This window comes from Podarcis tiliguerta (genome assembly GCF_965153285.1).
Source record: "Podarcis tiliguerta genome assembly, chromosome: 3".
Classification (NCBI taxonomy): Eukaryota; Metazoa; Chordata; class Lepidosauria; order Squamata; family Lacertidae; genus Podarcis; species Podarcis tiliguerta.
Window position 1 is genome coordinate 18510153 of NC_139536.1, and position 26419 is coordinate 18536571.

Below are 26419 nucleotides of genomic sequence, written 5' to 3' on the forward strand. Positions count from 1 at the left end.
TGGAAGTAAAGGTAAAGGTAAAGGTACCCCTGCCCTTACGGGCCAGTCGTGTCCGACTCTGGGGTTGCGTGCTCATCTCGCTCTAGAGGCCGTGAGCCGGCGCCGTCCGAAGACAGTTCTGGGTCACGTGGCCATCGTGACGAAGCTGCTCTGGTGAGCCAGCGCCGCAAACGGAAACACCGTTTACCTTCCTGCTATAAAGCGGTCCCTATTTATCTACTTGCACTTAAGAGTGCTTTTGAACTGCTAGGTGGGCAGGAGCTGGGACCGAATGACGGGAGCTCACCCCGCCGCGGGGATTCAAACTGCCGACCATACGATCGGCAAGTCCTAGGCACTGAGGTTTCACCCACAGCGCCACCCGCGTCCCTAATGCCATACTACTACTTCCCAAATTGGAAGTAGGAAGGCAGAAAAAGGTCCCCCTTTCCTTCCACTTTGCAGTTTTAATCTGAAATCTTAGGCGCAGTACTACGCCCAGAGCTCAGAACCTGCCTGCGTTAATGAAATCCCCTGTTGCAAAATGCGCCTAGAACAATGGGAGTTTCAAACACTGTATGTCAGGGGTCAGCAACCTTTTTCAGCAGGGGGCCGGTCCACTATCCCTCAGACCATATGCCCCACAAATAACCCAGGAATGCATTTTAAATAAAAGCACACATTCTACTCATGTAAAAACACCAGGCAGGGCCCACAAATAACCCAGAAAGGACACATTCTACTCGTGAAAAACATGCTGATTCCCAGACTGTTCACGGGCCGTATTGAGAAGGCAATTGGGCCAGATCCGGCCCCCGGGCCTTAGGTTGCCTACCCCTGCTGTATGTGATTACTAAGCCTGGATCGATTTTATTATTATGGCAGTTCATATGGTGACAGATTTGCGGCTTCTCTTTTAAACAATGCACTCGTAACAACATATTTTACCTTATTTTAATTAACAAGTGACAGTGGCCTGGTTTGCACATCGCTTTAAACCATAGTTAAACTACCCTATGGTTTGGAGGTGAATGGGCTGTGTACTGGTGCCTGGGGCTAAAGTTGTAGGTGCTTTGCTTTGCCCCTGCCGCACTGCCAAGAGTCAAGGCATGGTTTGGCTTAGCACTGGCTCTGAATTCAGGTTTGTGATTTGTTTCCCGCCAAACAAACCATAAGCAACGATCTCCTTAGCACTGTGTTGAATTCCTTCCGCAATCTCCTTACCTTCAGTAGAGATACACATGCTGTTTTCAACATGTTCTGAATTAGTTGGGTGTGTAGCTTTCCCCATTTGCGGGGAGAGCGCTAAGCTTTCCAATCTTAGTTTTGCCACTCTATAAACAAATGCACCTTGTTAATTCTCCCTTCCCTCGCAAATGTACCTCACCTCACCTCACCTACTCGCCTTAATTAAAAAGTTGCCTACTGGAACAATCAGAAAGCTTTGCGCTCCAGTAAAACCAGTGTTCTTCCAAAGGAAGAGAGAGAGGACATGAAGGCGAAATGATATTTTTTTGCACGCAGTTATTTGACTACTAAGGTAATCACGACGGGCAGCCGCTGTGGAAAACTTCAAAGTTATTTTATTCAATTTATTTTAAGTACTTCTTAGGGCAAAAGCACTCAAATCACAACTGTTTATTTATTTATTATGGTTTGCTTTTTAGTTTTAATGGGTTTGTATAGGAACATCCGTGCCAAAACTGAAGTGCCGAGTCTCCGTGCCACCTGTGCTTGGGAGAAAGAATAAAATGCAGACCGTCTCACACTTCAAGTAGGCCTTCTTTAGCAGTTGCTGCTGACGGCACTGTAGCGGCTGGCCTCTATTTTTGGTCAAGAAGTACAATGGAGCTGGACTTCCTATTCACTACTCTAATCAATGCAAATCACCGTTTTGTGTTTGTGATCCTTTCAGCTGAAACCAGAACAGCTTTCAAGTTTGCCCTGTAGTTTAGAAACACACAAATGTAAGATCTGAGATAATCTTCTGACGCTATTCTTTGTGTGCCTCCTCCTTGAGAGGTCCAGAGGGTGGCAACACGAAAACGGGCCTTCTCTGCAGTGGCTCCCCGTCTGTGGAATGCTCTCCCCAGAGAAGTTCGCCTGGCGCCTTCATTACACACCTTTAGGCGCAGACAAAAGTGTTCCTTTTTAACCAGACCTTTGGTTGATCCGATTTACATCCTATGCCCTTTTAAAATGTGAGGTTTTTTTGGGGGGGGGGCTATTGGGTTGTTGTTTTTCTTTTTATTAGGTATTTTGTGGCTTTATATCTTGATTTTATTTAATGAACCACCCTGAGACCCCCAGGTATAGGGCAGTAAATAAATTCTAATTATTATTATTATTATTATTATTATTATTATTATTATAAAAAATGTAAGACTTTCAGCCACACTCTTAATTTCCCAGGTCTGCTTTGCAAACTGAACTAGTGAGATTCGAGATTATGGTAAATTCGTAAGAAATGTCTAACTGGGGAGAAATTGATTTTTAAGTGTGGTAGTGCCCACACTTTGGAACTTCCTGAGTATTGACATCAGGCAGGTGCCTTCACTGGTGCCATATATGTGTGTGTGTGTGTTTTAAGGCAAACCTATCTAGTTACGTGAAATGTAGACTTGTATTTTTAATCTGTTTTTTAGCTTATCAGTTTTCAAAATTACCGTATTTTTCGCTCTATAAGACGCACCAGACCATAAGACGCACCTAATTTTTGGAGGAGGAAAACAAGAAAAAAAGAATTCTGAATCTCAGAAGCCAGAACAGCAAGAGGGATCGCTGCGCAGTAAAAGCAGCAATCCCTCTTGCTGTTCTGACTTCTGGGATAGCTGCGCAGCCTGCATTCGCTCCATAAGACGCACACACATTTCCCCTTACTTTTTAGGACGGAAAAAGTGAGTCTTATAGAGCAAAAAACACGGTACTTTTGGAATGTTTTAAATGGCTGTTTCCACTGATAAGTTTATTGTTTTATTCTTTTTGTAAACCACACTGGGGTTGGTTTGTTTCCAACAAACAGTATGTAAACTTTAAGAAAATAGACAGATAAATCTCCGAACGCAATGTCTTTTGCAAAACATGCACCAAGAATGGCCCCTATTAACCTTTAAGTAATGTAGATATCATTGGCCCGGCTGGATGTAGAGGAATGGTGGGGGGCACCAGCTGGAGGAACCAATTCCAAGGGAATCCCCAAAGGAAGAAGGCTCAGAACCAAGGGATTGGTGGTGGGGTGGCAGTGAGTGGTCAGAGGGAGAAGAGGGAGCAGATTGTGGGAGGAGGTGTTGGAAGCTGAAGAGACCACAGGGGTTTAGTGAGCAGGAAGATGAGGACAGTCCAGAACCAGAGGCAGAAATGGAGGCTGGGGAGGAAGGGAGCCAAGAGGCAGAGATCAGGCAGGCTGCTGAAGAAGCCAGGGGGTCTCCTGCTCAACCAGCTCCCCTGTCCCCAGAACATGGAGAGGCATGAACAGGGCGGAGCAGAGACAGGCAATATGAAGGAGCAGCCTCAGATTGCTTGGGAAGGAACCAGGGGAGACTTGGAGAGCTGGGACCTTCAGTCCTCACAACTGTCTCCTTGGGGCAAGAGCTACCAGGAAGAGTTGCCGTAATCACTAATCCTGGGCTGTTCAATTTGTCTGAATAAAGAGTTATCACTACCATATTTTTTGCTCCTTAAGACGCACCTGACCATAAGACACACCTAGTTTTTAGAGGAGGAAAACGGGGGGGGGGGGATATTCTGAATCAAATGTTGAGCTAAACTATTTAATAAAGTATATCAGAGTGAGAGGGACAGGAGCTGTATGTTTCCTTAGCATGTGTGCTCAAAGAGCCAGCGGATCAGCTGAGATGCTGGGGGGATTTGCATAATTTTATTTATTTACTGAATTTATATACTGCCCTATACCCAGAAGTCTTAATTAATTTCACTGACACCTTGTGAGTTATTGCTGACCTGTTCCTGACAATAGATGGCATAGATATGAACACAGCTCGAGTTCCCTCGTCCTTTTCCTAACCAGCGATTTAAATCCAAGTCTGCATCCTCACAAAATGCTGGAGTTCTGCATTTAAACCTCCCCTCCAGATTTATTCTTGTTGCCATGCAGTTTCAGGGTTAGCGCCTGGTCAGCTCTCTGTACCAATCTCTCTCGTATGTGTGATATCAATGCATTAGATGTCTGTCTCTTGCAAAGCTGCATTTGCGGCGGCGGGGTTGAGCAAACAGCCCCCTGCCCTAAGGAACGGCATACAAGAGGCAATGGTTTCGTTCAGAGATGGGGCGAGGAAGAAAACTGCTTATTTTAGAAGGTTGCACACTTCACTGCCTATGTAAGCAGTCTGAACACAAGCAGCGTTCTGTCTTGCTGAACTTGGTGTAATTTGTCATAGAGCAGGAAATGAGCGCTCGCAACCGCCTTTCCCTTGCTTCCAACAAGCAGAGAAAGGGCTGCTGCCTTTAGAAGTCTGCCTCCCCGCCCCTCCTCTGCTGCTCCGGCCGACACCGTCGCCAGAAAATGTTCTGTGAAGCCTAAAAAAGATATTTAAGTGATATTCCCAGTGTGGCTCGCTGATGGTCTGTGTGTTTGTCATGGGAACCTTCTGTCCTTGCAGATCTCCTTGGAAGTTGCTGCTTGAGATGCTGCCTCTGCAACTCATACGCTTCTCTGCAAAGCATTACGGAATTTGTTTTCTCTTTGCTTTGCTGTAGATCAATGGCTTTCAAACTTCCTCTGGCAAACTCTTTCTGTGAAGTTGAATGCCAGCTGCTGCAAACCACAAGCGGGGAAAGAGGTGCTTATGGTCAGGTCTTGCTTTGCAGGCCTCCCCAGAGGCACCTGGTTGGTCGCTTGAAGAACAAGATACTGAACTTGATGGGCCTTAGGACTGATGCCGCAGGGCTTTTATCTTCTTTAGCAAGAGGGCTGTGTGCATCTGCAGAAGATTCAGAGCCATGTTCTTGGATGAAGCTCAGTTTTATGGCCAGGGCCTGATGGGTCTTGTTGTTCCTGGAAATGAGATAATAGCTCAGCACTCTATTCTGCAAAGCTGCACATGGCAGAAGGAAGTTTTGTAGAAACGGACAAGCTGTCTTTTAGAGACTTATCTGCCTTTGCTTATCTTCTCATTGCTGATGAGCCTGAGAGGAATCGCAGTGTTCTCAAACAAAACTTGAGATAGTATAGTATTGGTGAGCATTATTTCTGGCTCCCAGTCAACTTTCTGTGCTGCTAATAAACATCACTAAGGTTGATTTAAAAAGAAAAAAGTAGTTATTGTGAAGTTGAGCTTGAAAATATGTTCCCATGGTGATTTGCTGATGAGAAAAAGTCAAGCGAGAGCTGTGCACATCTTGCTTTCAGACCTTATTATTTCCCAGCCCTTTCCATGATTTTAAAGTTGAAACTAATTTTAACTTGTGCTCTCTTATCTCGTTTTGAAATTGCAGGGTATCTTGGACGGTTTCTCTCCTTTGTATATGTTGAATGTGAAAAGCACCCACAGCACTTTAAAATTTATCTTTTATGTGAGTGCAGTCTTGCCCAGAAAATCCAGCAGATAGATGGATGATAGACAGACAGACAGACAGACAGACAGATAAAACACACACTTTATAATAGAAGAATGTTAGCATTTGGATCCATGCTCCATATTGCTACTCCATGGAGCATCAGGGAAACCACTTTACTAGCAAAGATTTTCAACAAGGATTCTAGTAACTGGCCACCCACCGTAAAATAGAATTTCATTAGTGTTCCACAAGCTTTCTGGGCTTTGAGTTTCGCAGACTCGATATGCCCCTTCCATGATAGTGTCTAATAAAAGAATGTACAAGTGTTGATTGAAAGAGAGGATGAAATGTATGCTAAGCTATTTTAATGTAATGCGCACGTCACATATGAGAGAAGGCACAAATAAGAGACCTGCATGGTTAAATAGAAATAATAACATATAATATACAAGCGTTGATTAAAAGAGAAATGAAATATACATGGAAAGCATATGTTAAGCTATTTTAATGTAGTGTGTGTCGCATACAAGAGAAGGCACAAACTAATCTGTCGGGATGCCTTCGTGGTTAAAAAGTAATTAAAATATAACATAGAAGTCTTAATTAAAAGAGATATGAAATATACATGGGAAGCATATGCTAAACTATTTTAATGTAAGTTACATATGAGAGAAATCTAATAATAAGATGCCTGCATGGTTAAATAGTAGAGTCAATGTGCTTTATTGCCAGTAGCTTGGGAGCGCATGAAGAAACACATGTAGCACCCCTATCATGTTTATCGCCCTTTATTTTTAATCTGTCTTAGTGTATTAGATGGCAAACATTTGGTGTGTTAAAATCTGCAGTGAAATTGATATGCAGCATTGCTAATTTCACTTATGCACTTCACTTAATATAGGAACATGTGTTTCCCTTTGCTGTGTAGCCTTGAGATACTTAGTCGGCCTTTGTTGTGTAGGCAGCAGCTGCCGTGAATTGATGGATAAACAGGGCATCCTTGTAAGTCATTATTATGGGTGTGCGGCAGCTGATGATGGAAAGGGCCTCTGGCATTCCTCTCTCACCAAGATGAGAGAATTAGACCTGTCTTTAGATGGGGGCGGGGATTAATCTCAAGGAACGCTGACTAGCAATCTGGGATTTGAGGATGGGGAGTGGAAGGTGAAAGGGCGGGGGGTTGGCATGCGGCTTGGCTTGTTCATTGTCTGGAGAGCTTGTATTAAGATTATTCCTTGCCGGAGGTTCCCATAAAATGCATGGGTCATCTTGTCTTGCTCCAGTTCTCCCACAACCGTGACTTGGATTGATGCTGGGAAATCCTTCTTCTGGCAAGGACTAGGGCTACAAGGTCTTCTGGCTGCCCAGATTTGATGCCCACTCAGTGGCGTAGCGTGGGGGGTGCAGGGGGGGCCGGCCGCACCGGGCGCAACATCGGGGGGGGGGCGCGCTCGCGCTCGCAGCTCTCTGCCCCTACCTGGCTCACTCACTCTCTCTCACTGCAGTGCTGGCTGTGTGAATCCGATCCAAGCCACCGGGTCGCCGCCCACTGTGGAGGGGAGGGTGCCAGACGTGTGGTGCGGTGCGGAGAGAGAGCGAGGGACTATCTGGGGGAGGGACAGTGCAGTGGGGCGGGCGCAAATTACTTGCTTTGCCCCGGGTGCTGACAACCCACGCTACGCCACTGTGCCCACTAAATACCTATCCCTGGGTGCCTCTCTTCCTTTCCTCCCTATTAAAGAAAAAGGTATCAGTGTAATCCTATGCATGTACTTGGAAGTAAGTTCCCCTGTGTCCCTTGTAAAAGGTAAAGGACCCCTGGACAGTTAAGTCCAGTCAAAGGCGACTATGGGGTTGCAGCGCTCATCTCGCTTTCAGGCCGAAGGAGCTGGCGTTTGTCCACAGACAGCTTTCCGGGTCATGTGGCCAGCATGACTAAACCGCTTCTGGCGCAACGGAACACCTTGACGGAAACTAGAGCACATGGAAACTCAGTTTACCTTCCCGCCACAGCGGTACCTATTTATCTACTTGCACTGGTGTGCTTTCAAACTGCTAGGTTGGCAGGAGCAAGGGCAGAGCAACAGGAGCTCACCCTGTCGTGGGGATTCGAACCGCCAACATTCTGATCAGCAAGCCCAAGAGGCTCAGTGGTTTAGACCACAGCGCCACCCGCATCCCATGTAACTTACTTTCAAGTACATGTAGCCTTAAAGACTAAATTGCAGCCTTAGCCAGTGTGAGGGAGGTCTGGGAGGTTGCTCCTGGCCTAGGAAGAGATGCTGGAGATGTGGAAAGTGAGTTGCATATTGTCTTGACTGCAGATATCTAACCATCTGTCTCTCTCCCTCTCCCCCCCCCCTTTAAATGTTATTTTCATCCTTAAAGGGTGATGGGTACATAATTCAGTTGACCTGAAAGCGAAAGGATGGACTCAACAAGATCTAGGGGTTGAGGAGTTCTTTAGTGGAGGTCCCTGTGATAATATGAGGTGGGAGGGAGGGAGGAGGGGTTGTGTCTCTTTTGCCAAGTGTTTGATGGCAAGAGTGTGATTTGTATTGTCTTAATAAAATGGATCTGGTATATGCAGACTTTGTATTCTATTGGAAGCCACCTAGAGTGACTGGGGCAACCCAATCAGATGGGCGAGGTGTAAGTAAATAACTACAGTGGTACATCAGGTTAAGAACTTAATTCATTCTGGAGGTCTGTTGTTAACCTGAAACTGTTCTTAACCTGAGGCACCACTTTAGCTAATGGGGCCTCCTGCTGCTGCTGCTGCGCCTACACCACGCGATTACTGTTCTCATCCTCAGGTAAAGTTCTTAACCTGAGGTACTATTTCTGGGTTATCGGAGTCTGTAACCTGAAGCGTATGTAACTTGAAGCGTATGTAACCTGACATACCACTGTATAGTAATTCACCCAGACCTTTTGAGATATTTTAAACCGCTCTGTTTAAGCAGAGACTAGACTGATCTTGGTTGGGAAAGTCTCATAGCATCATAGTCATTGTCTTGGCAGGTACAGTGGTACCTCGGGTTACAGATGCTTCAGGTTACATACGCTTCACGTTACAGACTCTGCTAACCTAGAAATAGTACCTCGGGTTAAGAACTTTGCTTCAGGATGAGAACAGAAATCATGCTCTGGTGGCGTGGCAGCAGCAGGAGGCCCCATTAGCTAATGTGGTGCTTCAGGTTAAGAACAGTTTCAGGTTAAGAACAGACCTCTGGAACGAATTAAGTACTTAACCCGAGGTACCACTGTAGTATAATAACAGAGATCTCAGAAAACACTCAGAAGAACAGTTTTACAGTTGTTTATTATTATTATTATTATTATTATTATTATTATTACTACGTGCAGCTTTCATTAGGCTTGGCTTGAAAACAAGGTGAACCTCCTTTCAACACATCTAACGGTTCAGCTAAATTGAGTGAATGTTTATGTGACCAAATTTCAACAAGTACCATCCAGTTTTGTTTGTTCTGAATTTCTGCATATGTTCACTTCTGAACATATGTTTTCTTCTGACTGTAGAGCTGATCAGGTTAGCTAGGGAAGTGACCTATGGCGTGGGCCTGCGTCCTTTCCTGATGAATTAATGGCAAGAGCACTCTGAGACTGGTACATGTGAGCTGACTGCAGCTGAACTCAGGTTCCCTAGTGTTTCAAAAATGAAAGTGTGACCAGCATTGTAAAGGAAGCATTAGCAGCAATGCAGAGATACAGAACACCTGATGAGTATCTGCCTGGCACCTGGCTATTTGGGCATCACATGCCAGATTTGTCGATTTCTTTCCGCCATCTAAATTGTAATGTGCATGTGGATTTTGTTGCAAAGATCCCAGCAGCAACGTTAGGTGCTCTTGGGGTGTCTCTAGGCGGCGGGGGGGGGGGGAGAGCTTAGGAAAGTATAAGGCAAATGGAATGGGAGAGAGTGGGAAAAAGACAAAGTGAGGGAGGAAAAGGGGCATTGGTCACGACTGGTTTCGGTTGTGGCCTTGGGGATCTGGCCTAATGTGTGCCCTTGTGGTGATGTGCAGTTGTGGAAATACCATTTAGGTTTCACCAAGCCCTTTACCACATGGGAGTGTAAGCCGTGCTTTCGATAAGCTGCTGTCGGGGCTGGAGTCAGACTCAGGTCAGCATGAAAGACGCAGGGTTCCGTTGTCAGTGAAGGTAACTATCCAATGACATACAACTCAGCAACACATCCCAGAAGGTAGGCAAACTAAGGCCTGGGGAATCAGCATGTTTTCACATGAATAGAATGTGTGCTTTTATTTAAAATGCATCTCTGGGTTATTTGTGGGGCATAGGAATTCGTTCATTCCCCCCCCCCCAATATAGTCCGGCCCCCCACAAGGTCTGAGGGACAGTGGACTGGCCCCCTGCTGAAAATGTTTGCTGATCCCTAGTCTTGCCCTTACGGAGCAGTTACCGGGACTGAAGGTCCCTGCCTTCAACCCTTTCTAAGGCCCCTCCTCTCCTCGATGTTTCCTAAGCAGTCTCAAACTGCACCTGCCCACCTCTGGCCTCTGCTCTGCCCTCCTCCTTATCCTGCACGTTCTTTGAGACCAGCAGGGAGGGGAGCTTGTCGCAGCAGGAGAGGGAGACTCCCCTGATTCTTCAGCAGTCTCTCAGTTCCCCTCCTCTGCTTCAGCCTCGGTGTCTGAACTGCTCCCTGTCACAGGTTCCTTTCGCTCACTAAATCCTGTTGCCCCTTCAGCATCCAGGCCTTCCTCCTAATCCTCTCCCTTTGACCTCTCCTCGGTGTCCCACCACTCACCCCCTGGCTCTGAGCCTTCTTCCTCTAGGATTTCCCTAGCTGGTGCCTCCCACCACTCCTCTTTGCCTAGCCCGTCCCTGACAGCTGCTTACCTTAAGGTCATGTGAACCTAAGGAACCATTGGTCCAGCTGTCTCAGTGTGTCTACACTCACGGGTAGTGGCTGTCCCAGGTTTCAGGCAGGCAGCCCTACCTGGAAATGAGAGGGACTGGCCTTCTGTATGCAAGGTAGATGCTGTTCTGCTGAACTATGGCCCTTCCCCAGGACTCCGCAGTTGTGTAAATTAACCATCATTGAAAGCCTTCTGTTGGAATGCATTGGGACTTAAATCACACACATATTCACTCTCCATCTCTCTCTCTCTCTCTCTCTCTCTCTCTCTCTCTTTCTCTCTCTCTCTCTCTCTCTCTCTGAACAGACACCTCAGAATTTAAAAAGCTAAGTGTAAGTCATAGGAGAAATAATAAACAAACCTAGAAGAGCTTACACCTGGTGACACTGACTAAAATAATGCAAACTCCTTTTTGCTTCCATTTTTCATCTGTGCTGGGGAATATACTGACCCTGTGTCTTGGGAGATATAAACAAAACTTAGAGGCTCCTGAATTCAGTTCATGTAGAGGGGAGCCATGATTATACTAACATCTGCTGCTGGATAACTAGAGATATAAAACTTTGCGTTGGGACGATGGGGAAACCTACAGTGCAGTTTGCAGGAATATGGGTTACGTCACAGAATGACTGGACCTATAATAGTCTTTATTACCTGGACATTTATTATGTGGTCTGTGGGGAGAGGGGGAATAAGCACAGAAGTCTTAACAGAACAGAACAAATATTTTAATTGCAGAGTAGCAGCTCTGATAACAGCAGGGGTATTGTTGAAGGGAATTTGGTCATATATAACCAGCATCCAAAGGAATATGAAGACCAGTAATGACAAGGTTGCAGTCATCGGTGGAATTTCTCAAGGAAATTAATTGTCCAATGTCCAGTGTCATTTCAGTACAAGGTGATGACATTCAACCATGGCTGAGTCAAAAAGGGGTATATTTTTCACAAGCGTTCTCATCAGCATCAAAGTACGCAACTGCCACACACTTATATACAATATGATTTTGAGTGGATGATTGCCGTGAAAGCTTCGTAGTTCAGTGGCAGAAGGCTCCATGTGAAATCCTTTAGAACTTCAGATCCTTGGTGTTCAGGAACGGATCTGCTAGTGATCTATGAAGCCTCTTTGCTGAATTGTTGTAAGTCCCGGGGGTTGTTTTCTCGTTTGGCTGCTTTTGGCTTAATATTTATTTTGCATTGGTTGCAAATATAATCACACGCCCTGGGATTGCTTTGGCTTATGAAGAGCGGGCGATAAACATTGCAAGTAAATAAATAAATAAAGCTGCAGAACGGCGGCAGCATTTCGTTTGCAGTTTTCCTCAGTAAAAATGACACTTTAAAAAAATATATATGCATAAGCCTCTTAGCATCTGTCTCGTATCAGACTGACCCTGAAATACGAAACTGCCTTGGCCTTGTTCCACGTGAGAGCTCATTCCTGGGGACGGCATCAGATGGAGAGCAGCAACTGTTGAATTACCCTTTGTTTGCCTTTCTATGGCCAGCTTGTAACCTGAGGAGCCCAAAAATGTGCAGCTATTTGTAGGCGCTGGCTTCAGAGCACTAATTGTGAAATCTCCTAGGTAGGAAGCTAGCCTGGTTCTGCTGCTAGGTTCACTCACGGCAGACCAATTCCCACCGTGGCGTTGGCAATGGGCATGTGTCCTCAGGACTGGCCACGTGACCCAACTTGCTCTCTGTCAGCGCCGTGACCCAGAAGTCCCAGTTGGTTGTTGGGTGAGGTAGGAACCATTCAACCTCTGCTTCCTTCCGTTCATTGATCCTTTTCCATTGCTCCATTCCAGCTGCAGTTACTCATTGATGCTGCTGAAACTCTCCTTCCTTCCTGGAGAGAGAGAGGGAGAGCAAGCACAACACAACATAGGCCGCTCACAGCACCTCAGGCTGTTCTGCTGACTAAGACCCCATTTGCATCACCAAGTAACAACTGGTTAAATTTAATTCCGCTGGTGCTACCGCCGCACAAATTCACTGGCTGTAGGTATTAGCGCTAGTATGATTATAAAAGCAATTATCAAGTTAGTTCTTGCATCTCGATAGGGTTCGCGTTCTGCATAGGGGTGTAAACTCAGAAATCTGATGCTGAGTTTCTGCATAACTCGAGTTAACATGTTTGCAGACGCTCTCTGAATAGGGACACACAGGAAAAGACCGAAATGATGAACTGTTGCTCATGGATGTGAAGCCTCAATTCGCATTGCTGGCAGGTCTCGGAAGTCAGGCCTGGCCTGCTCTGGAAAGAGGGGAGATTGAGGCTGCATGCAAGTTACTCATTGTCACATCAACTTTGGGACCTTTTAGCTTAGAGCAGGGTTTCCCAAACTTGGGTCTCCAGGTGTGTTTTTTTGGACTAGAAAACTGCAGTCCAAAAAACAGCTGGAGACCCAAGTTTGGGAAACAAACTTAGAGGAAGGACATGTAAGAGGTGACACGATAGAAGTTTATAAAAGTATGCAAGGAGTAGAGAAAGCAGGTAGAGAAAAGTCACCATTCCCCCAGAACTCATAGACTATTTATTTATTTATACATACATACATACATACATACCCCGCCCATCGGGCTGAGTTACCCCAGCCACTCTGGGCGGCTTCCAATTAAGTGTTAAGAACAATACAGCATTAAATATTAAAAACTTCCCTGAACAGGGCTGCCTTCAGATGTCTTCTAAAAGTGTGGTAGTTGTTTTTCTCTTTGACATCTGGTGGGAGGCCGTTCCACAGGGCGGGTGCCACTACCGAGAAGGCCCTCTGTCTGGTTCCCTGTGACCTCACTTCTCGCAATGAGGGAACCACCAGAAGGCCCTCGGCGCTGGATCTCAGTGTCCGGGCTGAACGATGGGTGTGGAGACGCTCCTTCAGGTATACAGGTATAATGAAGCTGAGTGTTGGAAGATTCAGGACAGATAATAGAAATCACTTCTTCATGCAGCAAATAGATGGCCCTCCAGATGTTGGTGGACTACAATTCCCATCGTTCCTGAGCATGTCCCCTGAGGTCTGACAACATCTGGAGGCCCACCCACCTGTCCTAGGTAAAAACTGACCACTTAAAAAAAAATTCCCGGGACAGCAAACCTAGGTAGATTGTGTGCCTTAGATTTGTCCCGAATGCGGAGATGTATCTGTTTACCTGCCTGGGTGCATGTTCAGGGCTTGTGATCTGCATCTTGCGTATCTGCGGAAGGGTATAAAGAAACCCTTCAGCTTTTATTTGCCTTGGAAACATCTGCTAGGTGGAACTCCCCTACAGGCTTCCAGTACAGATTTTTACTGCAGCATCTGAAGGAAAGAGCCCATGGGCTATGCCCATTCCCGTTTTATATCTGTTTATTGGCCAGATCAAAGCACCGACTTTCAGTAAGCTTTCTTCAAAGGACATTTATGTGCGGAAATGTCGCCCCTTCCCTCGCTTCTGAGACCCTCCTTTGAAAATTTTGAAACACATGAGCTTCAGGTTAGACCATTCCAGGTAGCCGCAAAATGATGAACCCCAGTTGCAGCAAAGCTTTGGAATTTGCAGAGCTAGCAGCTTCAAGACCAGGCAAGGGTTATTAGGGGATATTTCAGGCTGCTGTAGAATGGCGCTTCTTAGCCATTTTTTCCCTTCTTCATTTGACAACCCACAGGTCTAGCCTCTTGATCCATTTTTTTTCAAGTTCAAAGGATGGCTGAAACACACTTTAATGCAACGAAGGCTAACAGTTCCCTACCCTGCCTTTTTCAGTTTCTCAATTTGTGCAACAAGTTTTTGCAGAAGGATTTAAAAATAAATAAATCACCACACACCTTTCCCTTAAGTTAGCACAGTCATGCATCCAGACACAGTCATGGAGTAGCATTTTCCCCACAAGCACTCAAAAGGTTGTTGCTGGGAAAATGTGTCTCTCCATCACTACCAATATTGCTTTAATCATCATCATCATCATCATCATCATCATTTATTTATGCCCCGCCTCTCTGGCTGGGCTTCCCAAGCCACTCTGGGCGGCTTCCAACAAAATATTAAAATACAGTAATCCATCAAACATTCCTAAACAGGGCTGCCTTCAGATGTCTTCTAAAAGTCTGGTGGTGGTTGTTCTCTTTGACATCTGGTGGGAGGGCGTTCCACAGGGAGGGCGCCACTACCGAGAAGGCCCTCTGCCTGGTTCCCTGTAACTTGGCTTCTCGCAGCGAGGGAACCGCCAGAAGGCCCTCGGCACTGGACCTCAGTTTGCTATGATGTCTTCTTAGACCTGTGACATCAGTAGTGAACAGTGAAACAACATTTTCCCATACCCACCATGATTTTGGTCATCTTTCAAACCTTTTTTTTTTTTTTTAAAAAAAAAACTTTTGTGCAATCTTATAGGAGGCAGAATCCTTCCATGTGCTACTCAAGCAACAGGGAGCGCTTGGGATATTCACACAAACAAACAAAAATGGCAAATGCTACCAGCTCCTTCTGCTTCCCATAGCAATGCCCCTCCTTTTTCTTGGACCTCATCAAATATAGCCTTTTGAATTTCGAAGCCTTGAGAAGCATTCGTACAACCCTAATTTTAAGCTATAGCTGCTTTGCTTTCTGCTTTTGATCTTTGGGACACAAATTTGGTAAGGTTGACAGCAAGGCCTCTCCTTACCTCCATCAGATAATACCTTGCTGGTAGTAAACACAGAATATTTTCCATTTCTGAAAATCCTGTGTGTGTGTGTGTGTGTTTGTGTGTGTGATGCTAATTGCTAACCCAAGGATTAGCTGTAATACCAGACAAACTGGGCAGTTTCTAAGTTGTAATTAACTTATTTCTTCCCCCTAGGTGATTATCCCTAGGAAGCATGCATTTAAAATATTTATTTCAAAAATGTGTGTGCGCATGCACACAAAGACTTACTTCTTTTTCAACAGTGTGTGTGTTTGGGTGTGTGAGCACGGTAAATTAAAACCAAAAGGACATATTAAAACCTGCTGAATTTGATCCCAGTTAATTTAGTATGTCCGGGGGTGGGGGGTAGAATCCAGTTTGAAATTTTCTGAAAAACCCATGTTATAAGTTTTGAAATAATCTTGGGAAAATGGAGTTGTGGTTCACTGCTCAGGGTCATCTGAACAAGCTTTCGGATCCTTGTAAACATTTCCCGCATGCATGTGTGAACTGAGGATTCTGGGAGGCCCTACTCTGATTTTGTGATCCGTAAAACGTAAGAGTCATTTACAGTCCAGCTATGGCGCCTTAGTCTTTATAGCTTAAGGCAATAAAGCTCCTGCTGTTAGGTCTGGCAAATCTCACTTTTGGTGTCCAGGTGGTGCCCATCTCATAAGCACTTCAGGGCCTTGTTAAGGTATATATTTAACAATAAAACTCTTCTTTCCACATAAAATTATTCCATTCTGAATTTACAAGTTAGGATAGAATGCCTTTGTGTGGGTTTCACATTACAGCAATGTGCTCCACACCTAGACAGCTAGGTGGCGTGGATTGGAGAGGAGTTTAATGTTGACGCTCGTCCTTTCTTGAAGCTCCAGCTCTGTTTACATGTTCTAGATCGGCTCTTTCTTGCAAGACCACTTTCCTTGTGTAAATGCCATCGTTGGAGAGTATATTACCTAATCATGTGGGAAGCAGCATTATTTCAGGGCTAGAAGCATGCTCTTCCACCATATTTTGAAGGTCTAAAAACTTTTTGGTAACTTACTAGTGGAAAGCCGCTAGGAGTTTGCTTTTGTGTCATCGGGAGGAAAAGACTCAGGCAGCTTACAGTCAGGCCATAGCAGTAGACTAGAGCCTGCCATTTTCGAAAGAGCTTCACAACTCAAACTTGAGAACAGCGTGTTGGGTGTGCATCAGACTTTTTGAGGGTTCTGGTCTTCTGCCTGTGGCAACAGCACACTCTTGCCCCGGATACATCTTAGAGAGCCAGTGTGGTGTAGTGGTTAAGAGTGGCGGACTCGTAATCTGGTGAACTGGGTTCGCGTCTCCGCTCCTCCACATGCAGCTGCCGGGTGACCTTGGGCTAGTCACACTTCTCTGAAGTCTCTCAGCCGCACTCACCTCACAGAGTGTTTGTTGTGGGGGAGGAAGGGAAAGGAGAATGTTAGCCGCTTTGAGACTCCTTCGGGTAGTGATAAAGCGGGATATCAAATCCAAACTCATCTTCTTCTTCTAATAGCTCAGGGCAGGAGGGAAGAACCTTTGCAGAAGAAGAATTATAAGTGTCAATGGAATTTTTAACGATCTCCAAAATCCCAATAATTATAAATTTAGTTGATCTTTTCAGTGGCCGCTCGGATTCTTCCAACGCAGCCCAATATGTTAGTCTTACTATAATTTAAGGATGCATATTGTTTTCCTCTTTAACCCCTTAAAAAAAAAAAAAAAACTTCCACGGTTTGAGGTCTTATCTTCTTTCGCCTTTGTTTTTCCCCCAGCTGTTGGGACTCAAGCTAAGATATCCTTCACGAAGGAGCCGTACTCCCAGGATGCTTTTCATGGCCGCAGCGCCATTTTGCGCTGCGAAGTGGAGGACCCAAGAGACACAGAGTTTGAGTGGCTGCAGAATGGCATCCCCGTCCAGGACACAGAGCGCCGATTCAAGGAAGGGAGCAGCCTTCAGTTCACATCTGTCGACCGGCATCAAGATGGCGGGAACTTCCAGTGTGTGGCCAGGAACGTAGTGACTGGAGAAGAAGCTCGGACCACAAATGCGTCTTTTAACATAAAGTGTAAGCGCACCTTGGTTGGCTGGTTTCGGCACCAGCATTATTGAATCCAAACTGGCACGAACGATTGATTGTATTTGAAATACGTATGTGCTACCTTTCGGAGAGAAGCCTTCCCAAAAGAGTTAAAAAATAATTATGGCAACAAACTAAAAGGGTAGCCTCCAAACTACTTGTATACAAATATACAATCACTTTTTTAAAAAATCAACAGTGGGAACCAAATCCGCCCTCCCCTCAAAAAAGGTTTTTCATACACACCAACTTTATATCTAGTCTAAACTATATACATACACAAGAAGTTGGTTTTGTGGGGTTGGTATGGACTTGTATATTTCAATATACAGTCGTACCTTGGAAGCCAAACGCCTTGCGAGTCAAACGTTTTGGCTCCCGAATGCCGCAAACCCGAGTGTTCTGGTTTGTGAACATTTTTTGGAAGCCAAATGTCCAACGCAGCTTCTGCAGCTTACGATTGAGTGCAGGAAGCTCCTGCAGCCAATCGGAAGCTATGCCTTGGGTTTCGAACGTTTTCAAAAGTCAAACTGACTTCTGGTACAGATTGTGTTCGAGAACCAAGGTACGACTGTATTGTTATGTACCACATTAGGAACCTTTGGGCTGAAGAGTAGAAAAACAAATACAGTGGTACCTCGGGTTAATATTACCTCGGGTTAAGAACTTTGCTTCAGGATGAGAACAGAAATCGTGTGGCAGCGGCGCAGCAGCAGCAGGAGGCCCCATTAGCTAAAGTGGTGCTTCAGATTAAGAACAGTTTCGGGTTAAGAATGGACCTCCGGAACGAATTAAGTACTTAACCTGAGGTACCACTGTAGTATAATAGAGAATAAGAGTTGGTGGCTAAACGACCTAGAAAAACACCTCAGGCTACGTTCTAGAGAGAGCCTGCACAACAATTTGACAAAATGTTATAAGGCGCTTATTTATTTTTTACCCTGGGTTCCACATCGTTGTTAGGTTGTCAGGAAAGTCCACTTTTGTGTGAACCGTTACTCAAAAAGCCAGGACCTTAAAATAGCCATTTTGCGACACATACAAATGTGTACCTTAAAACACACACATTCTGTTCCTTTCACCCAGATCGCAGGCACTCTGAGTGTGCTCAGACTCTCTTTCCATGCGCACACATATGTATTCTCTCAATCACGCCGGCACAAGAATGCGCTCAGCAGGCAGCAAGGAAAAGGGGCTTTGGAGAAACTGCTGTTCTCCCCTCCCGGTAGGGAAAAAACTGCAAGGAAAGTGTGCAGCTACTATCTTGGCCTGAAGCCTGGAGCCAAGCAGGTCTGCCTCTGATCAGAGGCTGCCTCGCAACCCCGCGCATGTTCTGCCATCAGCTCCACTGCAAAAAGGTGGGCTGAAGATTAAATGTATAACCTTCCCTTGAGCTACAGCTGCATATTTTTCCCTGAGGTAAGCGATTGTTCCTGAAAGCAGTTGCAGAGCTTTACGGCTCTCTTACAGTAGCTTAGTCCCATTGGCCACCACCTAGGCTGAGTCAGCTCTTAGAGCCAGGCTGTACTGAAGCCTACTACAGATGTCATTCTTGGTTCATAGTGAGGCCAATGCAAAAGGAGTCAAGAGGGATTTGCAAGGAGACAGATGTAAGCAATGGAGAGAGTGTCTGGTTTAGCCTGCCGGTTCAGGTTTAGCACTTCAGGTGTAAATCCTCTGCCTGGCACATTTCGATGTTTGCCTTTCTCTCTCTCTCTCTCTCTCTCTCCATCCTGCCATGAATTCTGCCGCAGAGCCGCAGGAATGTGACATCCTCATTAGTGGCCCAGCTGTGCTCTTCAGTGCGATCAGATAACATATACAATAGCTCTCACCTGCTGCAATGTAATTGTAGAAAGTCCACTCTGGGTAGGGTTGCCATATTTCAAAAAGTAAAAAAACAGGACACCCTGAAAGTTTTTGAGCCAGTTGTTGAGCCAGGACAAAGCGCCGCCTTTCAGAAACCCCTCCTCCCCCTCCGGATGTCAACTGCGCTTTTGAAATCCTGTTCATTTTCAGGAAAATCTGGAGGTATGGCAGCTCTAACTTTGGAACAGTGTTAGAAACACAAGATTTATAAGCCAGGCGGCAAATGGCTCCTTAGACCAGGGTTACAGTCAACAAATTAGAATACCTAGTTGCCATTTTTTGAGCCAGGCGGCACGAAAGTCGTAATTTTCAATACGATTTTTTGGTTCCTGAAATTCATTCTGACTGTGCAGATAAAATATAACAGGTAGAATTCTACAGGATGCGTCGCCAGTGGGTGAAAACAGTCAAATCCAAGGATCCCCAGGCAGGCATCTCCAGGTGGTGGAGACTTCAGGTGTCATCCTGGCAACCTGGGCATCTTCACTGATAGACAGGTGAAAAATGCGCCTGGCAAATTTCAGGCACTGCTTTGGAAACGTCCCAGGACTTTTGTGATGCAGCAAAACAACAAGTACTACATATGACTGGAGCATTTGTAAATATAGGCATTTGACAAGAGAACCTAGACTTTGCTCCATCTTCCAGTGTGGTGTAGTCTCGTAATCTGGTGAACTGGGTTCGCGTCTCCGCTCCTCCACATGCAGCTGCTGAGTGACCTTGGGCCAGTCACACTTCTCTGAAGTCTCTCAGCCCCACTCACCTCACAGAGTGTTTGTTGTGGGGGAGGAAGGAAAAGGAGATTGTTAGCCTCTTTGAGACTCTTTCGGGTAGTGATAAAGCGGGATATCAAATCCAAACTCCTCCTCCTCCTCCTCTTCTTCTTTCACCGTGGCAGGGCTGCTCCTTGAAATATCAATAACTTTTGACTAGAGGTAGGGAACCTGTGTCTCTCCAGGTGTTGGTTGGGACTCCGACTCCCACTAGCCCCAGCCAGCAAGGCCAGTAGCCTCATGGGAATTGTAGTCCAGGAATGCCTGGAGGTCTGCACCCCTCTTTTTGACCCATATATATCTAATTCTTTGACTGGGGGAATTTGCCAGCCACATAGAATGGAAGCCTTCCATATGGAAACAGAAATTTCCCACCTGCCGTTTTTGTTGAGTCTCAAACCATAGGTGGCACAACATTTCTTCTGCTAGTTATTACCTGGCCTCCTGTTCTCAGTACCCCAGGGCTTGAGCAGGTGCAGAGCTGGCTGCACCATGAGAGCTCACTACTTTTTGTATAGCTATCTCTAAGCACAAATTGAACAGAGGCTGTATCTTACTAGCTTTCTCACCTGAGGCTGCCACTCTAAGGCTTCCTAAAGTTTATGTGTTGATATAAAAGTAAAGGTAAAGGGACCCCTGACCATTAGGTCCAGTCATGGCCGACTCTGGGGTTGCGGCGCTCATCTCGCATTATTGGCCGAGGGAGCCGGCGTACAGTATGACTAAGCTGCTTCTGGCGAACCAGAGCAGTGCATGGAAACACCATTTACCTTCCCGCTGGAGCGGTACCTATTTATCTACTTGCACTTTGACGTGCTTTCAAACTGCTAGGTTGGCAAGAGCAGGGACAGAGCAATGGGAGCTCACCTCGTCACGGGAATTTGAACCTTCTGATCGGCAAGCCCGAGGCTCTGTGGTTTAAGCCACAGCACCACCCGCGTCCCAATATCAAAGTACTTGATGTAATAATAATAATAATAATAATAATAATAATAATAATAATAATGTAGGCAGGACTGATAAATGGTTTGCATTGCCAGTATACAGCTCAGTGGGGGTTTCCCCCAGTGCAGAGCAAGTGCCATCATGCAAAGGTGGAAGCCGTCTTGCATTCCTGCAGTGACCCTTTGACACCTGGTGTCAGGTATACGGATGCTTCCATTTCCAAAGCACAGAGGCCTGAAAGTGACCTTTGTTTTGTTTTCTCTCCCCACCCTCTTTTCATTAGGGATCGAAACAGGGGGAGTTGTCCTGAAGAACCCGGCCAGAGTGGAAGATATACAGAGTTCTGCTCCAGTAACGTTGCGATGCCATATCGATGGGCACCCTCGGTAAGGAGTCACCAGTGTGAATTATCTTAAATGGTTTCTGCCGGCTATCTCTCCTGCATTCCCACCCCAGAAAAGACGCCCTTGGAAACTCCTTCCTCCAATAAACTTTTCTTTAACGAATTTTTAAATTGGGTTTTAAACAAATGTACTAGATATCAAACACTTATCCAGCAGTACTTGCAATGGTGTTTGTTTTATCCGTGGTCTCTAGACATGCACATACACATTCAACATTCAAATATATTACTTAAACATAGCCTCTCCATTGAGAATAAGGAGCGGTTGGGATAACAAGGTCCTGATTTGGGTCATTAACATAGTTAAAGGGGCCCATATTTATTGGAAGGTATCTCTATTCATTATGCCTTTAAGTGCCCTCCTGCAATGTCTGAGGTGCTCAGACATTGCTGTATCCCAGATATTATCCTCCCATATATTCAGGGGTATTTCAGTCTGGTTCGTTCTTCAAGAAACTTTTAAGCAGAAGAAGAGTTTAATAGAACAAATCTGAACTTCAGTGAGAAGGTAGATTTTCATCCCCCTTGCTGATGCCTGAATATGCTGTGGGAATTTGAAAATGATTCAGAGAGTTTTGATGGCTGTAATCGAACTGCCTGTGTCTTCCTAGCCCGACGAGCCAGTGGTTCCGGGATGGGACCCAGATTGAAGACGACCGAACCAACTATTCCGTCAGCAACAAGGAACGGACGTTGACCCTCAAGAGCGCCAGCCCGGATGACAACGGGGTCTATTTCTGCTGTGCTCGGAACGCCATGGCCTCTGTGTGCAGCAGCAGCAACTTCACTCTCAACATCATAGGCAAGTGGGTGCTTTTCTCATTGTGGGAAAGGTCTCGAGTGATGGCCTTTTGTTGGACACAGGGTAAGCCCAGGGATGTAGTTGCCTAAGGGCTGCATCCAAGAGATAACCACAGGGGCCTCTGCAGACAGCTCTATAGAAGAATCTTGCATCACGGTGGTGGACCTGCTTGGATGTTGCGTTCTAGCCAGAGGTGTGCCTCAGTGGCGTAGCGTGGGGGGTGCAGGGGGTGCCGGCCGCACCGGGCGCAACATCTGGGGGTTAGGGTTAGGGGGCGCAAATCCATGGGTTAGGGGGAGCAAATTACTTGCCTTGCCCCGGGTGCTGACAACCCACACTACACCACTGGTTGTGCCTGCAGATATAAAAGCCCCCATCCTCATTCTCTTGTGCCTCTTTGCCTATAATAATAATAATAATAATAATAATAATAATAATAATTTATTTACATCCCGCCCTCCCTAGCGGAAGCCGGGCTCAGAGCGGCTAACAATAAAAGTAACATAGCATTCTAAAATCAATTCATTCTAAAATCAATTCAAAATCAAATTAATGGCAACCATTGGGCTAGCGTTCTGTGAGGATTACCAAAGGAAGGAAACTACAGTGGTACCTCGGGTTACAAATACCTCAGGTTACAAACACTTCAGATTACAGACTCCACAAACCCAGAAGTAGTACCTCGGGTTAAGAACTTTACCTCAGAAATGAGAACAGAAATTGTGCGCCGGTGGCGCAACGGCAATGGGAAGCCCCATTAGCTAAAGTGGTGCCTCAGGTTAAGAACGGTTTCAGGTTAAGAACGGACCTCTGGAACAAATTTAAGTTCATAAGCAGAGGAAGTATTGACCCGGAGGAAGGAACCCTGGGTAATTCAGGAAGGACACAAAGAAGTGCTTCTTCAGACTGCACACAGTGTCATGGACTGGCAATGGAGTGGTGGGAAGAAGGCTTAGAGACACAGAGACAGGAGATTGGTGGCGGAATGATGACGAGTGGTCAGAGGGAGCAGACCGGGAGGAGGAGATTAGAGAGGCTGCTGAAGAAGCCAGGGGGTCTCTTCCTCCTCTCCCCGCTAGTCTTCTAGGACCAGAAGAGGTATGAAGAGGGTGGAGCAAAGACAGGCATGACAACAGAGTCTCAGATTGATTGGCAAGGACCCGGGGAAAGAAGAGACTTAGGGAACTGTGGGAAGGCCGGGACCTTCAATCCTCGCAGCTGCCTCGTTGGGGCAAGATCTGCTGGAAGGGTTGCTGTGCTCACTAGGCCTAGCCTTCTAAGCTGCTTTTGTCTTTGAATAGAGTTCACTGACACCGTGTGAGTTGTTACTGCTCTGGGCACCCACCCCTGACGCCAGGCTGTTCACTGCCACAAGGTGTAACAGTGAAGCACAAGGCTGTCAGTGGCTGCTAGTCATGATGGCTATATATTATTTCGGGGGTCAGGGGCAGTATGTCTTTGGGTACTAGTTGCTGGGGCTCAAGAAGTGCTGCGCTTATTTCCTGGGCTTCCTATAGGCCTCTGACGGGCCATTGTGGACCAGATACAGATGGGCTCTTCCTATGCGATAAACCATCACTTTCTCATGTTCCCCTTTTCCTCACGCCAGATGAAAGCTTCCCCCGCCCCGTGATTGTTCCTGAGAACCAGATTGTCAATAGGAATGAGGAGGCCATGTTCCACTGCAAGTTCCAAGCCGTGCCACCTCCCACCCAGGAATGGCTATTTGAAGACGACACTCCTGTTTCCAATAAGTCCAGGTAAGCCGCCCCTTTAAGGACAGAAAAAATTCTGGTGGGCGCTGCTCATATGAAATATATATTTCCCATTTCCTCCCAGCGTAAGGGAAGTGGACGTAGCTGGAGCCTGGCAAAACAGCTTACTCTACGACATCAATCCCTTCATATATTAATTAGTCTTAAGCATACAGGTCTGCTTTATTTTTCATTGGTATCCTTTTATTCAAGACACAACTGCAACTTACGTTAATAGAAAGCCCACCTGAAAAAATGGCCAGCTATGGCTAGGTCTAAAGGTGCACCAATCCTTCCCATTCACAATAATTATTATGTCTTATACAGTGGTACCTCAGGTTACATACGCTTCAGGTTACATATATTTCAGGTTACAGACTCCGCTAACCCAGAAATAGTACCTCGGGTTAAGCACTTTGCTTCAGGATGAGAACAGAAATCATGCTCCGGTGGCGCGGCAGCAGCAGGAGGCCCCATTAGCTAACGTGGTACCTCAGGTTAAGAACAGTTTCAGGTTAAGAACGGACCTCCGGAACAAATTAAGTACTTAACCCGAGTACCACTGTATGCTTTTTTATGATGAAACATTCATGATCCTGTATTTATTCTGCGCTCTCTTCTGCTTTTGTAGCCTTGTGGTTTTGACTTATCATGTCTGTCGTGGTGGAAATTTCAGTATAAAATATTTATCTAAAAATAGGGGACGTGTTTTTGCACAGAGGTAAGCCTGCCTTTGCCTGTAAGCACCTCTTACTCTGCTGAAAGGTCATTGACGCCAGTCTTCTTCTCTTCCTGTCCCCAAAGGACGGTGCTGTTCTCCAACGGCTCTTTGCTGATACCTCAGGTGAAACCACGCAGTGCGGGAGTCTATAAATGTGTTGGTCGCGGGCAGAGGGGGAAGGCCGTTGTTTTGGAGGCAACACTGCAGCTGGCAGGTATGACGAGCGCCTCCAAAAGATTTCTTGCTTATTGAATTCACTGTTACATTTCTGTTTGCCCAGAAGCGGGCTGGGTAGCAAAAACGAAACAAAACATGGTGTTAAAACAAAATGCAATTACAAATAAAATAAAAGCACATTTAAAGCAGTTGAAAGCCACTTAAAATAATTAAAAACATTTGAAGACAGGCCCATAAGAATTCCACTGCTATTCATTTCAGTGTTGCCAGGGAGACTGAGTATTTCATTTGTCAAATGCTGCCTTCTTTCTTTCTTTCTTTTTCTATTGCAATTTTAATAAAATGGGGGGGGGGAACAGTGAGGGAATTCCACCAATGGAGAACTGCCTCACCAAGCAAACCAAATTCCAAAATGTTCGAAAACCTAAGCACGGCTTCTGATTGGCTGCAGGAAGCTCCTGCAGCCAGTCGGAAGCCCCGTCGGAAGTTTTGGCATCCGAAAGAACGTTTGAAAACCGGGTTTGCGACGTTCGAGAACTAGGCTGTTCGACTTCCAAGGTACGGCTGTAATAGCAAATAAGAATATGGTCAATTGCCGTAAAAGAAAAATTAACAAAGAGATTACACGAACTGAATTACACAAATGATGTAGATGATTTTGTGGAAATACGGCATCCTTTTATAAAAAAAACTTTGCTGATAACCCTGAAGAATGGCAACCACCAAAATCACAGATTGGACTTGGGCAAACTTAACTAGATTGATCCATCCTCTTGGGGGGGGGGTGTTGGGATTCTGTTTTTGTATTCTGTTGGGATTCTGTTTTTCTGTTTTTTTTAAATCAATAGAACATCATCATCATCATAATCATCATCATTATTATTATTACTATTATTACTACTACTATTACTCCCAAATATGAGGCTACATATTTGTGGTGTGGTCCACCCCCAGCTCTCCCCAATCTGACACCACTGCGTTCTAAGTTCAGCACTTGCATTTCTCCTCAGATATTGAAGATTTCACCTACCTGTTTGGCCCAAAGACGTTCATTGCCAACAAAGAGCAGCGGGTGTCCTGCATAGCACCCCGGGGAGTCCCTGAACCCCGTATCTGGTGGGAGAGAAACGGCGCCCCGCTCCCTGCGACTGGCAGGGTGCGCCAAGAAGCCGAGGACCTCGTCTTCACTAGCGTTGTAGAAAAGGACTCTGGAGTGTACACCTGTCATGCAGTGAACAAGGCTGGAGAGAAGAAGCAGAACCTGACCATCACAGTAGCTAGTAAGCAGGCTCCTTTTGCAGATACTTAGAGCGCGGAAGGAGCACCGTGTGGGAGAGAGTCATGGGTGGTGTGGGATTGAGAGGAAGGAAAGGGAGGGTCCAGTTCTGGTTCTGGGTTGAGAGTTTGGTGGACAAAACCAGCTACTCCTTGGTTCTTGGGACTGGATTGGCCCTGCACGGCAGTTCTGGCCTGAACTGTGGTTTTCACAAGATCAGCGGTGAGGAAGCTCGGGTCTGGGGACTGAATATGGCCCTCCAGTCCTCTCTATACGGCCCTCAGCACTCTTCCCAGTCCCAGCTCCAGCTTTTCCTCAATGACTCTGCCCTGCTCCCTCCCCAGAGTCCTTTTTCCTGGCTGGAAACTGCCCAGAACTGTGATAGAATCATAGAGTTCTATGAATTCATAGAATCATAGAGCTGGAAGGAACCACCATATATGGAGAGGTGTGTGCTGCTGGTATGTGTGGAAACCTCAGGCTTTTGGTGTTCCCAGGTGTGAGTAATATCCATCACCTCACCCACTTTTACCTCAGGCCCCCTCCCACCACTGAT

At 45.9% G+C, this 26419-nt stretch overlaps 1 protein-coding gene across 1 annotated transcript in view; it reads left to right on the forward strand.

The window, feature by feature from the left end:
• PTK7 (protein tyrosine kinase 7 (inactive)) overlaps window positions 1-26419 on the forward strand; it is a 105449-nt gene that overhangs the window by 57485 nt on the left and 21545 nt on the right. Inside the window, exons 2-7 of the mRNA XM_083432972.1 lie at window positions 16838-17131; window positions 21014-21116; window positions 21745-21935; window positions 23545-23695; window positions 24494-24624; window positions 25598-25867. Of these exons, the coding sequence (XP_083289098.1) occupies window positions 16838-17131; window positions 21014-21116; window positions 21745-21935; window positions 23545-23695; window positions 24494-24624; window positions 25598-25867 (1140 nt within the window). The remainder of the gene's footprint in view (window positions 1-16837; window positions 17132-21013; window positions 21117-21744; window positions 21936-23544; window positions 23696-24493; window positions 24625-25597; window positions 25868-26419) is intronic.